General features: G+C 35.8%; 3 protein-coding genes across 5 annotated transcripts in view; 2 read left to right on the top strand and 1 right to left on the bottom strand.

Annotated features, from left to right (window-relative positions):
* The window catches only part of LOC126797663 (uncharacterized), a 251,411-nt gene that overhangs the window by 136,451 nt on the left and 102,450 nt on the right, over positions 1-12,510 (bottom strand). The window lies entirely within an intron of this gene.
* Positions 2,436-3,710, top strand: LOC126800914 (F-box/kelch-repeat protein At3g23880-like). The gene has a single exon (XM_050528341.1). It carries the CDS (start codon positions 2,436-2,438, stop codon positions 3,708-3,710), a length of 1,275 nt encoding a protein of 424 aa, XP_050384298.1.
* On the top strand, positions 7,380-10,178 carry LOC126797656 (serine/threonine-protein phosphatase PP1). Its single transcript, XM_050524336.1, has 4 exons — positions 7,380-7,769; positions 8,614-9,173; positions 9,394-9,582; positions 9,672-10,178. Exons 1-4 carry the CDS (start codon positions 7,571-7,573, stop codon positions 9,693-9,695), a joined length of 972 nt encoding a protein of 323 aa, XP_050380293.1. The 5' UTR covers positions 7,380-7,570; the 3' UTR covers positions 9,696-10,178.

The raw sequence follows: 12,510 nt of genomic DNA, 5'->3' as shown, positions 1-12,510 counted from the left end.
TTGAGAGTACATCTCAGTCTGTCTTCAATTTGACCTAAATACTATACTTATAATTACAAGGCCAGTGGCATATCAGAAGTAAATTTGCCGACTACCATTTTTGTGCCCATTTTGTGCCCATCCTTTTAAACTCATGACATGTGTCTTTTCCCAACTCATATTTAGATAATAATTGAGCAATTAGACACATGTCATGAGTTTAAAAAGGTTAACACAAGATGAGCACAAAAATGGTGGTTAGCAAATTTGTTTCTGTGGCAGATCCTTGAAAAGGCCAGCATGGGTTGTGACCCTTTCGGAAATTCTAAAATTTCCTTTTAATTGTTGTGTGATTATGGCTATAATATATATAATTATAACATAATTGTGTATATTTATGGTAAAATCATTTTCAATATATGGTATAATTATGCATTAATCAACATTTATTTCAAACTTTAATATATATTTGCTCATTGGAAAATTTTGACTTGGATGATTCTAGATTCACCACCATATTTGCTATCTTTACCTCACTAATTATTTAAATTATATTTATCCCTTTTATAAAATCTCATCTTATTTTTAAAAAAAACTCTTACATTTACGGCTTAACTTTAATATGCAACGGAATTATATTTTCTATTAAAGCATATTATATTCTAGGAGTTGAATCAAATTCAATTTAACCCTTATTGTAGTAGAATTGTAGAGTGTCTGGTTGAAAAATCTTATTTCTAATTTTTGTAATGTACTAGCAATCTTATTGTTAATCAAGTTTATGAAACTAATTTGTATTAATCGACTTATGTGAGATCGTTGTTTTTTAATTAAAAGTAAATAAATCTCAGATTTGAGTAGAAAAAGATGAGAATAAAGATTGAATCAATGTCTTTTTAAATTGAAACATACGAAGATGATAATGAAAAAAAGAAAAAGAAAAAGAGGTGTACATAGAAATTAAAGAGGGTAAATTTATAAAATGCAGGGAAAAAAATGATGATAGAGGTTTAAATATAAATTATGGAGATGTAACTAGAATCACTCTTTTGGCCGCTCCAGATACTCGTTTCAAGATCCGCCACTGGTAATGGCCATGTTTGCTATGCTTTGGATGACTTAATAATTTTCATTGATTTCAACTATTCACAATGGATAGCGACATAGCGTTACTAATCTATAATATTATAACCAAAACAGGTTTTGTCAACCAAAAATCGTGTGAAAATACATTAATAACCCTATACTATAGGTTAAATAAAAAAATTTAATATAAAATCTATGGTCGTAAAAGTCAAATTAATAAATAATAAAAATATTTTAAAAAAAAGATCAGGAAGTTATTTTGTAGATCTAACTTGTCTCTACAATAATTACATTTTACATTTAATTTTCTAAAAAACAGGTTTTCGAGCTGATGCTAGTTATTATTTTTGTTAAGCGAAAATTATTTGGTACACGGCCCGTGAATATACATGGGTCATGTGAACCGTTGGATTTAACAGGTGGACAACACTGTAGATCGATAGGGGCTGACGCGCTTGAGCTTCCTTAGTGAGGCAAGTTGAGGTTAGCAGAGCCATTCCCACAAACCAACCACCCCAGTAATCGTTGGGAAAAAAACCACCCAGTAGCAAGGTTTTTTGGTTCTATGGTTTTTTTTCTTAGTGGGTCGGGTTAAAATTGTTCTTCCTTTCGTTCTTACTTTTTGGCAGCATGGATGGGTAGGCAGCAGAGAGCTTCATATTTCTCAACTCTCAACCAGGATATCGACGAATTTATAGGCATAGCAACTAGAGGGTGAGGTTGAATTCGTAGAGCAATTACGGCGGTGAATGGCGGCAGAGGGACGATGAGGAAGAGTGGCAGTTATTACGCAAAGAGAGTTGAGGGATTGAGTATGTGGGTTTCGGTTAGTGATTTGGGGATGGAGACTTGAGGATGGAAGAAATTTGGTCTTTTGAAACGGCGAAGGAAGAGGAGGAGATAGAGGCCATGAGCTCATGATCATGTTAGCCACGGTGCAGATTTGCAGATAAACGCAAAAAGAGGGAAGAAGATGAGATGATTTTCTCTTTTCATTTTCCTTTATGTAATTTTTTGACAAAAAAAGAGCCCCAAACCCCAGTAGCACTAATAGCGCGTGCACACCAACCAAACCCGTGTATCCACACACCCCGTGTATGGAATAAGCTCTCTTCGTTAAGCTTTGTACATCCGTATAAGTCCCCAACCAAACAGTACGTATTTTCCAGGAGAAAACAACAAACAAGATGGATATGGTCAATTGATATCATAAAACCGCATCTTCCTCCTTGCCTGCATGAGCAATCAGATTGACACCCCTTTTACAAGTAAGTAGCAAGCATTTCTTCATCAGGCTCCAATGCTGTTCGTTCCTTTATATAATTACAATTATTTAATCTAATTTTGCATAACGTGAGGTGCAGGCAGAAATGGTAGAGCTTTCCAAATTTGCCGAAGAGATTTTGGTGGAAATCTTGTCAAGGCTCCCTCCCAAATCTCTGGTGCGTTTCAAGTGTGTCCGTAGGTCATGGAATGGTTTGATCAATAACCCCAACTTTGCAGCCAAACACATATCCTCTTCGAAGCGCACCGCGCTTTCATCATCCTCCACCACCCTCATTCTCAGGCGGTTTCTCACTGCAGACGTCAACCCTAACGAGATGGAAATGGTATTGTCATTGTTCAATTTTGACAACGATTTTGATGGGTTTTTTCTTGAAGATTTCCATTTTCCGTATTCCCTGGGTGTAGGGTGCAGGGGTGAAATTAATCCTGCGGGTTCTACGGTTAATATTTCATGTTATTGCGATGGAGTTATATGTCTAGATGATGTGGGTGAAAGATCAAACATTATCTTGTGTAATCCAGCAATCAAGGAACTCAGGCTTCTTCCCGAGCCGCAGATCTCTTCCCCGAAATATCCCGGATCCCCTACAGCTGCCGTGGGCTTTGGTTATGATCTTAGGACGAAAAATTACAAAGTTGTTAGACTCGTACATACTGGATGGCAGTATTGCGATGAGCAAGATATGGATATGCCGTATCTCAAAGCAGAAGTGTTCGACCTCCTTACGAATCGTTGGAAAGAAATCAAGATTGATGGTTTATTAAAGGAAAATACAATCGTTTTACCTGAAAATAGAGGACTTTACTTCAAGGGATTTATATACTGGTGTGCAATGGAACATGAAAAGGTCTTAGAAACTACATGCAATGGTGATGATGAGCAAAAAGTAATCGAGTATTATGCACGTATGATTGCATTTGATATAGGTAAAGAAAAATTTCATGTTATGAAAATTAATCCTGGCTTATATGATGACTGTTGTTTAATGGGTGGTGTGCTTGGATTGTGGAAAGAATCCATTGCTCTTTGTGTTCGTGGCTGGACTACACTAGACATATGGGTGATGGATGACTTTGGTGATGGTAAGGGTTCATGGACGAAATACTTGGCTCTCGAGCCGGTGGTAAAAATTACATCTCAATTTGCATTATTTGGGAAAGGCGATGACCAGTTTGTTTTGGTTGCCTGTGATCGTTCTGAATTAATCTTCTACGACATTTTTACCAACAAGTTTTTGTATCTCCCTTTAAATGGTGTGCTTTTACAGTACACTCAGGTTGTCGAATATGTGGGTAGTATAGTTTCAGTCAATGAAGGCAATAAGCTTGATGTGGGAACAGTGTGGGATTGTGATTAATCCAAATTGGTCTTCTTCAAGTAGTTGATAGATCGACATGCTTAATAGTTCTGTTTAGTTCTCCAACTTTTTGATTTTAAGTGTATTATAGGGGTTGCTGTATTTTCCATCTACCTAATTTATCTAAATTTCATTTGTTGTAATTGTCCTTGGCTGAGTGCCGATTTTCCTGTTCTTACATTGCAATTCAATTCCAGAAATATTATCAATATTCAAGCCATCACCAACATGCTAGTACGCGTTTTCTCTTACCATCTCGATCACGATTAGCAAAAATGTTGTGCCATGAGTATGAAGGAGATTGAGGTTAATTCGTAGCCGCAAAAGCAGTCGAACTCGGGATCATACAAATCCTCCTACCTCGTTTTGAACAACATATATAGCAGCGTTGATATTAAATAAATTTCGAAACTAAGACTTGTTTTTTTTAAGATTGCACAAAGCATCCAACTTCCCCATATATATATATATATATATATATGCGTTCTTGGTTATGGACGTCCGCGATTCAGCGATTCTGACAACCGGCGACGCTCAACGACGGCGCCGATCAACACAGTTGCACGGCGCCGTCGCAGCTGCACTCCCCTCCTCTCGACGCTCCTCCCAGTGCTGACCGGAGCTCCAGCCGGCCTACTCCCGGAATCTGCAAAAATTTCTAGAAAAATCAAGTTTTTTGGGAAATTTCCAGAAATCTGCAAATTTCGGGAGAAGTATGTTGGTGTTGGAGCTCCGGCCGACACAAGGAGGAGCGCCGAGAGGAGGGGAATGCGGCTGTGCTGGTCGGTGTCGTCGTTGCATGTCGCCGGTTGCGTGAATCGTTGAATCCGTACGGTACAGACGTTCGCACCTGATAGATGCCATATATATAGTTCTTATTCAAAGTGAATGTTTACGTTGAAATTACATAGTGAACTTCATTATTTGACTCAATTTTTTGTCAAAATTTCACATCTCCACCGTATATATCTTAGAACATAATGTATGGATCACTCATGTAAAGTTTCATCTAATTTGATTATTGTTTGGCCTTCCGTAATTGTGATTTATACAAACGGTTCCGTTTTGAACAGATTTAGTTCGTTTAGTGATTTAATAATGTTTCAACCTCTTAATGATCATTAAATTGTGTGAAACTTTACAGGAGTGATTTATACATTATGTTCTAAAATATATACGGTGGAGATGTGAAATTTTGACAAAAAATGAGTCAAATAACAACAAATATATAAACAGTTTATCGAAAATGCATGAGTAAACATAACTACAGTTACAATCACTTAGTTATTCATCGATATAAAGATGAAATTATTAGAGTGGTTAGATACTTACACTATTTCACAATTTTTATATAAACATGACTCGTACATCTTGAAACCTCAAAATTTACATTTTATAGTTGAAAATTCATAAGAGTAACGTGCACAAAAATTGATTAAAGAGTATCGAAGTCAGTTACATGATGGAAGTATTTAACGATCAACAAGTTTGGAAGTGTTCATATATCTGTTCCTCGATCAAAATGTCAACAGTTAATATAAAATGTGCTAGAGAGAGATAATAAATATAGAAAATTACTTAGTGGTACTAGACTACATTTGAATTAACTAAAAACTCACTTTTCATATTTCTTACATAAATTAGGACATAAGTCCAAGCTCAAAGAATAAGTAAAATTAATGTAAAAATATATAAAATATTCTTATTTTAGTGAAAATTACTAAATGCCACTCATAGATCTAACAAAATTATATCTCCTCATTTTTTAGTTTTTTTTTACGGAAAATTTAAGTTTTCTGGCCAAACTACCGGCAAATTGGAGGTGAGCCATTATATAAAGTTGTTCCTTATGTCATGGGTTTTCATTTAAGTACTATATTATATATGTTTTGAGAAATTTTAAAATTTCAAATTTTGCTCACCAAAAACCACAGTAGCAGCTAGATTTATAGTTGACAGTATCAATTAGATTGATAGTCGATAGTAGCATGTACATTCAAAGTCGACAGTAGCAACTAGTTTTTTTAGTCAACTGTAGCAGTTAGTTTTTATAATCGACAGTAGCAGATAACCTCTCTATTGATAGTAACAAACATTATGAGTTAAAAGATGAGTAAAAAAGTAAAATATTTTATGACATGGGACAACTTACCATCATTTGATTTTTATTTATTTTATAAAATTAAATATTAAGTTATTTATAAATTAATTTGTTGTCGAATAATTTTATGTAATTTGTTATAATAAATTTTTTTAGTCAATTATAGTAAATATTAACAATTGGCCAATGTGAAGACTTCATGTAATGAGAGAATGAGAGGGAGGGAGTATTAGAGTTATATATTTGCAGCTATGCCCCTGTCGGACAGTACCACGTGTACAATGTTGCTATCGCGCGCCGGTCTATGTTGCTTGCGCACTTGGTCGTCCAAGTTTGAAGGTTTCAACACCATGAAAATCTACTTGGCACTCTCTAAAAATTTTTGGAAAGAAAAGAATAATAAGAGATAAAGAAATGTTTCTTTAAATCCAATAGAGTTTTTTTCACCAAAAGTGTACCTACCAATGTGATACCTGAACTCTTAATCGTACCAATGTGATACCCAGACTCTAGTATTGCTATCATTGAAGTACTTCCGTCAGTTTTTTTTTCAACTTTTCCGTCATCTTGGTGACGTGGCAAGTACGTGAGGCCCACAAAGAGAGTTAAAAGACAAAATTAACCCCATCTGAGAGGAGCAATGTTTTTCCCGCCCTTTACCTTGAGAAAGACACCCAACAATTCCAATTTTGGCGCCAATTTTCCCTCTCTACTCCTTAATTTGTGTCTCTTATCTAAACTAAAGAACTACCGCCAACCAGTCGACCACAATCTGATAAAACCTAGATCAATCTCATTTTCTATTTTTACCCTAGCACTTGTTAAACTAACAGAATAAATATAGAAATTTATATGGAACATGTCATTTCCACAATCTCATAAGAATATAGAAACACATAACTTAACGAAATTCAAATACATGTTTAAGTACCATTAGTTGCCACCTTTTATGTTGATCTGCCATAATTTTTGCTTGTAAGAACTAATAGTACTTAAACATGTAGTTGAATTTCGTTAAGTTATGTTTCTATATTCTTATGAGATTGTGGAAATGAGATGTTCCATATAAATTTCTATATTTATTCTGTTAGTTTAACAAGTGCTAGGGTAAAAATAGAAAATGAGATTGATCTAGGTTTTATCAGATTGTGGTCGACTGGTTGGGAGTAGTTCTTTAGTTTAGATAAGAGACACAAATTAAGGAGTAGGGAGGGAAAATTGGTGCCAAAATTGGAATTGTTGGGTCTCTTTCTCAAGGTAAAGGGCGGGAAAAACATTGTTTCTCTCAGATTGGGTTAATTTTGTCTTTTAACCATCTTTGTGGGCCTCACGTACTTGCCACGTCACCAAGATGACGGAAAAGTTGAAAAAAACTGACGGAAGTACTTCAATGATAGCAATACTAGAGTCTGGGTATCACATTGGTACGATTAAGAGTTCAGTTATCACATTGGTAGGTACACCAGAGTTAAGTGAGTGTTGGTGAAAAAAACTCATCCAATATTAGCTTCCTGCGGCATTTTCAACGATCTCTGCCCCTCTGTCTTTCTCTGTTCCTGTTCTTTGAACACAAAACTTGATCTCACTTCGGCATTCATTTCAGTTCTTGTTCCTTTATGAAAATCTTCACATGTCTCAATTGTTGGCTTTCTTTTATTGACCCAATTCATCTTTCCGTAAAAAGATGGGTTCTTGAAACATCTTTCTCATATATATTTGGATCAAATCCAAGAATTTAAATCTGGGTTGAAGAAGAGGGATGATGATGATGATGACAATGGAGGGGATGATGGATAACGGCGTATTGGATGATATTATAAGGAGGCTATTGGAAGGGAAAGGAGGAAAACAAGTGCAGCTTTCAGAGGCAGAGATCCGTCAACTTTGCGTCAACGCCCGCCAAATCTTCCTTTCTCAGCCTAATCTTCTTGAGGTTCGAGCCCCAATTCACATATGCGGTAAGCTATCTAGCTTTTTTTTTTTTGTAAGTTTTTGATATAATTTGATTGATGCAATTAAAGGTAATTGCGTTTAGTGTTTTCTTGTGGATGATCATCGGACTGGATAAGTGTACTGGTGGAATTGATCTCTGTTATGTAATTAGGTAATGAACGTTTGAAGAATTCTCTGTATTTTGATAAAAAAATGGAAAAATCATGTTCCAAAAGATTGAGAATCATATCCCATTTTATTGAATGAAAAGCATGCGCACTGAAGAATTGCAGAGAAAAGGGCCGAGTTTTATCGGTGATATATATATATATATATATATATATACGGGAAGTTTTATGGGCCAGATTTGCCATAGGTGTTCTATTTGAAAGTTGAAACCTGTCTGAATAGAGTTGTGGTTCCAACATCAAATTTGTGGTTTTAACATCATAGAACACTTTCATCATGGTTGACGTTATAGGAATGAAAATGTCTTTTGCTGACTATAAATACGGCTGCTTTGATTATGATGTCTATGCCTATAATGCTCTATAGAGCCTATAGGGCCTTACAATTATGAGGAAAGTTAGATTATACAGCTCATTTATCTTAGACCTTTACAATTCTAGAAATTACTGAAGGACAAGGGCGACTTGCATACATTGGACGACTCTTTGCTCCATTTTGATTCCTTATTTGCACCTACATATCTGTTCTTCAGATTCCTTTTGAATTTTTTTACTAGTAACGTAATTATATGTTGCTTGCATGAAATTTAGAGATAAGTGATAGGCAGATGCAATCATAGACAATTCTGTCCTTATATTTCTTTCTCCCCCTGCTCTTTCTAATATTGCATGTGTTTTGCAGGTGATATACATGGACAATACCAAGACCTACTGAAACTATTTGAACAGGGGGGTTATCCGCCTGCTGCGAACTACCTCTTTCTCGGAGATTATGTGGATCGAGGCAAGCAAAGCTTGGAGACAATATGTTTACTTCTGGCCTACAAAATAAAATATCCTGACAAAGTCTTCCTTTTAAGAGGGAACCATGAAGATGCAAAGATTAACCGGATATATGGATTCTATGATGAGTGTAAAAGGCGGTTCAACGTTAGGCTTTGGAAAATTTTTACAGACTGCTTTAATTGTTTGCCTGTGTCTGCACTTATTGATGGGAAGATACTTTGTATGCATGGTGGGCTCTCACCAGAGTTAGAAAACTTGGATCAAATAAAGGAACTTCCAAGGCCAACTGACATTCCAGACAATGGTCTTTTATGTGATTTGCTGTGGTCTGATCCTGATGCTAGGGTTGATGGCTGGGCTGAGAGTGATCGCGGTGTTTCCTGTACTTTTGGAGCAGATATAGTTATTGACTTTTTAGACAAGAATGACCTTGATCTCGTTTGTCGGGGTCATCAGGTAATTTTTTTTATCCATTAAATTGAGTTAATGTTAAAAGTGGCTTTATAGTTAGGCTGTTGTGTAACCATCATATGCTTCCATTCTGTTTTTCATATTAATTTGTAAAATTCTATGGACTGGTAGAAGTAATGTAGCATATGAATATACATACCTCAGGTTTAATAGTATCTTTAGGCATCTTTTGTCCAAATTGGTTTTTCATTCATCTTAGTTGCAGGTGGTTGAGGATGGCTATGAATTTTTTGCGAAACGAAGATTAGTCACTATATTCTCAGCTCCGAACTATGGAGGGGAGTTCGATAATGCTGGTGCTCTAATGAGTGTTGATGAAGCTCTACTGTGTTCCTTTGAAATACTTAAATCTAGTGCCGATGAGGCCTCAAGTAGTCGTTTAAATCTTAAGAAGGTATTTTTACCTTACATTTTATTCATTTTGATTATGATATCTACTGCTGTATCTAATACCGCTGGCCTATCATTTTCTTTCTTTGGCAGCCACCTAAAGCCGGAAAGAACTGATCATTTTCGAGGTTTCTCACAGCTCTAATAAGAGTAACTCGATTAATGGTTCGAACTCTTCTAGTGGATGACCTTGCACGATGCGGGAGAAGCTTGATCATATTGATTAACACAGGAGAAGCTGGATCCTATTGGAAATTATAGGATAAGTCAGTTTCACGGTAGTTATATTGAAATTTGTACATCAGAACTGCATATGCTTGTGCAGGGAAGAGGTTCCTAGTTGTGACTTCTTTTGTTTCAACATTTGATAATTTGAATTTGAGGGTACAGATTAAGAGTGATTCCCTTTGCTTCCGTGGGAACGAGTCTTGTTCCCTCAATCTCAGGTTGTGTTAGGTATGTGTACTTGATGCGCTACTTTATGCGTAATTGCATCCCTTGTGAATAATTGTTGCAATTAAGATGGTCGTTAACTCAGGTAGTGGTCAAATTTTAATGAGAAGAAAAGAGATGAGATCACATTAATGTGCAGTGAATTTGTTGATACAATATGCTCTAGCTAATTGCTACTGTAATGTATGCACGGCGATTGATCCTGTGCAAATTTTAGCCATTTATATGAATATATCGGTCAATCATGCATATGTAATAATGTCATCTAATCTTACTCATGCATCCTTCGGTAATTATATGGATGATGAACAATGGCGGTATTTGCTAAAAATCAAGGTAACAATGGTAAAAGCGAGAAGAGGTTCAATGAGGAAAACTGAAACGCTAACCAGTAACTATATCAAGAAGACGAGGAAGATTAATGAAAATCAATACCAAAACCATAAGGTTGTGACTATATGGAGGAGCCAGACCATATGGTGGTGATAGTCTTATGATTTCTCAGCTGAAGGATATCATTCACTATTTCAAACCTGACGGAGTAGAGGGAAATTATTGAGAAGGAAAAATAGTACATCTTAGGAAGTGATGTAGCTTAACTCCCACCTAGAGTATTACAAACTTATAATTCGCAACAGAAGAAATAAAACTAAAGTTGGGTTTATTTAAAGAAGAAAAAAATTATGCATCAGGTCCTAAATTATGGTGGCAAGATCAATGTAATATCCAGACTCATAAAACCACCAATGTGGTACCCAAATTCAGAATTCGCTATCAACGTGACGCCTAAGACCATTTTTCGTCACGACGCTGTCATGTTGGTCATGTGTCGTCCACGTGCCTTTAAAAAGGTCAATACTGAATTTACTTTAACAAAATATTTTAGCCTTAGTCCCCAAACTCTTGTGACACGGTCAAAGTAGTACTCAGACTTGGAAAATTACTAGTGTAGTGCCTAAACTCATAATTTTTAATCAATGTGTCATCATATACTATTTTTCTCAGGGTGTTGTCTCATCCTTAAATCTTCTATTTTCCGTCGAGACTAGTCTACATCAACCTTAAGTTCGAGCTCTTCTAGGGGAGACGGTCTAACGCCGACCTCTCTCGATCTTCAAGTAGTACGTGATCATCACCAACTACAAGGTCGAACAACAACGAAGTTTGGTGGCGAATGCTATGTTGTTGGCGATAAGTGAGACATACGGGAAGAAGAGAATGGAGAAGATCGAGGCGAGCGAATAAGATGAAAATGTAAAGCGTCGGGGTCAGTTTCTAGACTGAGATATTAATCACCACTACCATTGATCCACGTTCTAATTTCTAATCAAAACTGGAGCTTCTAAAATCTTTCTCTCAAAGATTGGGAGCCACGATTTGGCTTCGAATCTCAAAATTAGAAAGGAAGAAAGATTTTTGAGATGTAAAAAAGCCTCATTTAAGTGGCAACGGAACTTCCGCCTTTATTAAAATTAAGGTCATTTCATTAATTACTTTTACTAGGAGCACGAGAACTACACATGACAAAAAAAGACTATGTAATAGAAAATGGTCTTCGGTATCACATTGATGGGGAATTGTGAGTTTATGTACTACTTTGATTTGAGAACTAATGTTGAAACTTTTTGTTAAAGTAATTTTACTATTTACATTTTTTTTAAAGACATGTGGGCGACACGTATCAACATGATGGCACTATGACGGAAAATTGTCTCAAGCGTCACGGTGATAGTGAAATTTGAGTTTGAATATCACATTGGTAGTTTTCTGAATCTGGGTACTACATTAATTTTACCACCATAATTTAAGACATGATGCAAAAAAAAAATTCTTTAAAGAACAACCATCATAGATTACGAGATCCATTATACTCGTCTGATGATGCTGCCACGAGGACGTGCCTCCAGACCGGATTTGGTATTTGCACGTGAGGTTAGGGGTGGCTCTCTCTAGGGTTTGGACTTTGGACAAAGAGACAATATTACATTATTACCCATGTTTTCACTTGTATGGTCTTTTTTCTTATAGTGAGATGTTATTTTCTATATCTTCTAATATTATAGTCACCATTCTATTATTATCAAGTAATAAATACTAGTATGAGAGTCACCCTTTTATTGATGTAGTTACTTTGATGTATTATTATTGATTCAATAAATTTAAATTTTAATCAAAGAAAAAAAGTAATGTAACGACCCCAAAATTTCGAGCTTAAAAACTCAAAATTCTAAAGTCGTTAAACACCAAATAATCTCAAATAAATCGAAATCATTAAAGCGTAACAGCGGATCACATCTGAGTTTAAAATATAACTCAGTCAAGCCGATTATTACAAACCCAAATGATAGTTCAACATATAACAAATGGAATTGTATAATCCTCACAACAACCTCACGAATAAAATCACACCAAATCACACACACAATCCACGCTGGAACCTCACCACGACTGGATACGATCGACTTCGAGTCTTCGGAGT

The sequence above is a fragment of the Argentina anserina genome, chromosome 6 (genome assembly GCF_933775445.1).
Source record: "Argentina anserina chromosome 6, drPotAnse1.1, whole genome shotgun sequence".
In the NCBI taxonomy this organism is placed as follows: domain Eukaryota; kingdom Viridiplantae; phylum Streptophyta; class Magnoliopsida; order Rosales; family Rosaceae; genus Argentina; species Argentina anserina.
The sequence above is the reverse complement of the archived record's forward strand: the minus strand, read 5'-3'. Positions and strand labels throughout refer to the sequence as shown.

Excerpts from the sequence above, each read along its gene's own strand:
- LOC126800914 (XM_050528341.1), top strand. The coding sequence starts at position 2,436 with ATGGTAGAGCTTTCCAAATTTGCCGAAGAGATTTTGGTGGAAATCTTG.
- LOC126797656 (XM_050524336.1), top strand. The coding sequence starts at position 7,571 with ATGATGATGATGATGACAATGGAGGGGATGATGGATAACGGCGTATTG. Across the intron at positions 7,770-8,613 it reads AGCCCCAATTCACATATGCG|GTGATATACATGGACAATAC; the intron begins GTAAGCTATCTA and ends TGTGTTTTGCAG. Across the intron at positions 9,583-9,671 it reads GTCGTTTAAATCTTAAGAAG|CCACCTAAAGCCGGAAAGAA; the intron begins GTATTTTTACCT and ends TTTCTTTGGCAG.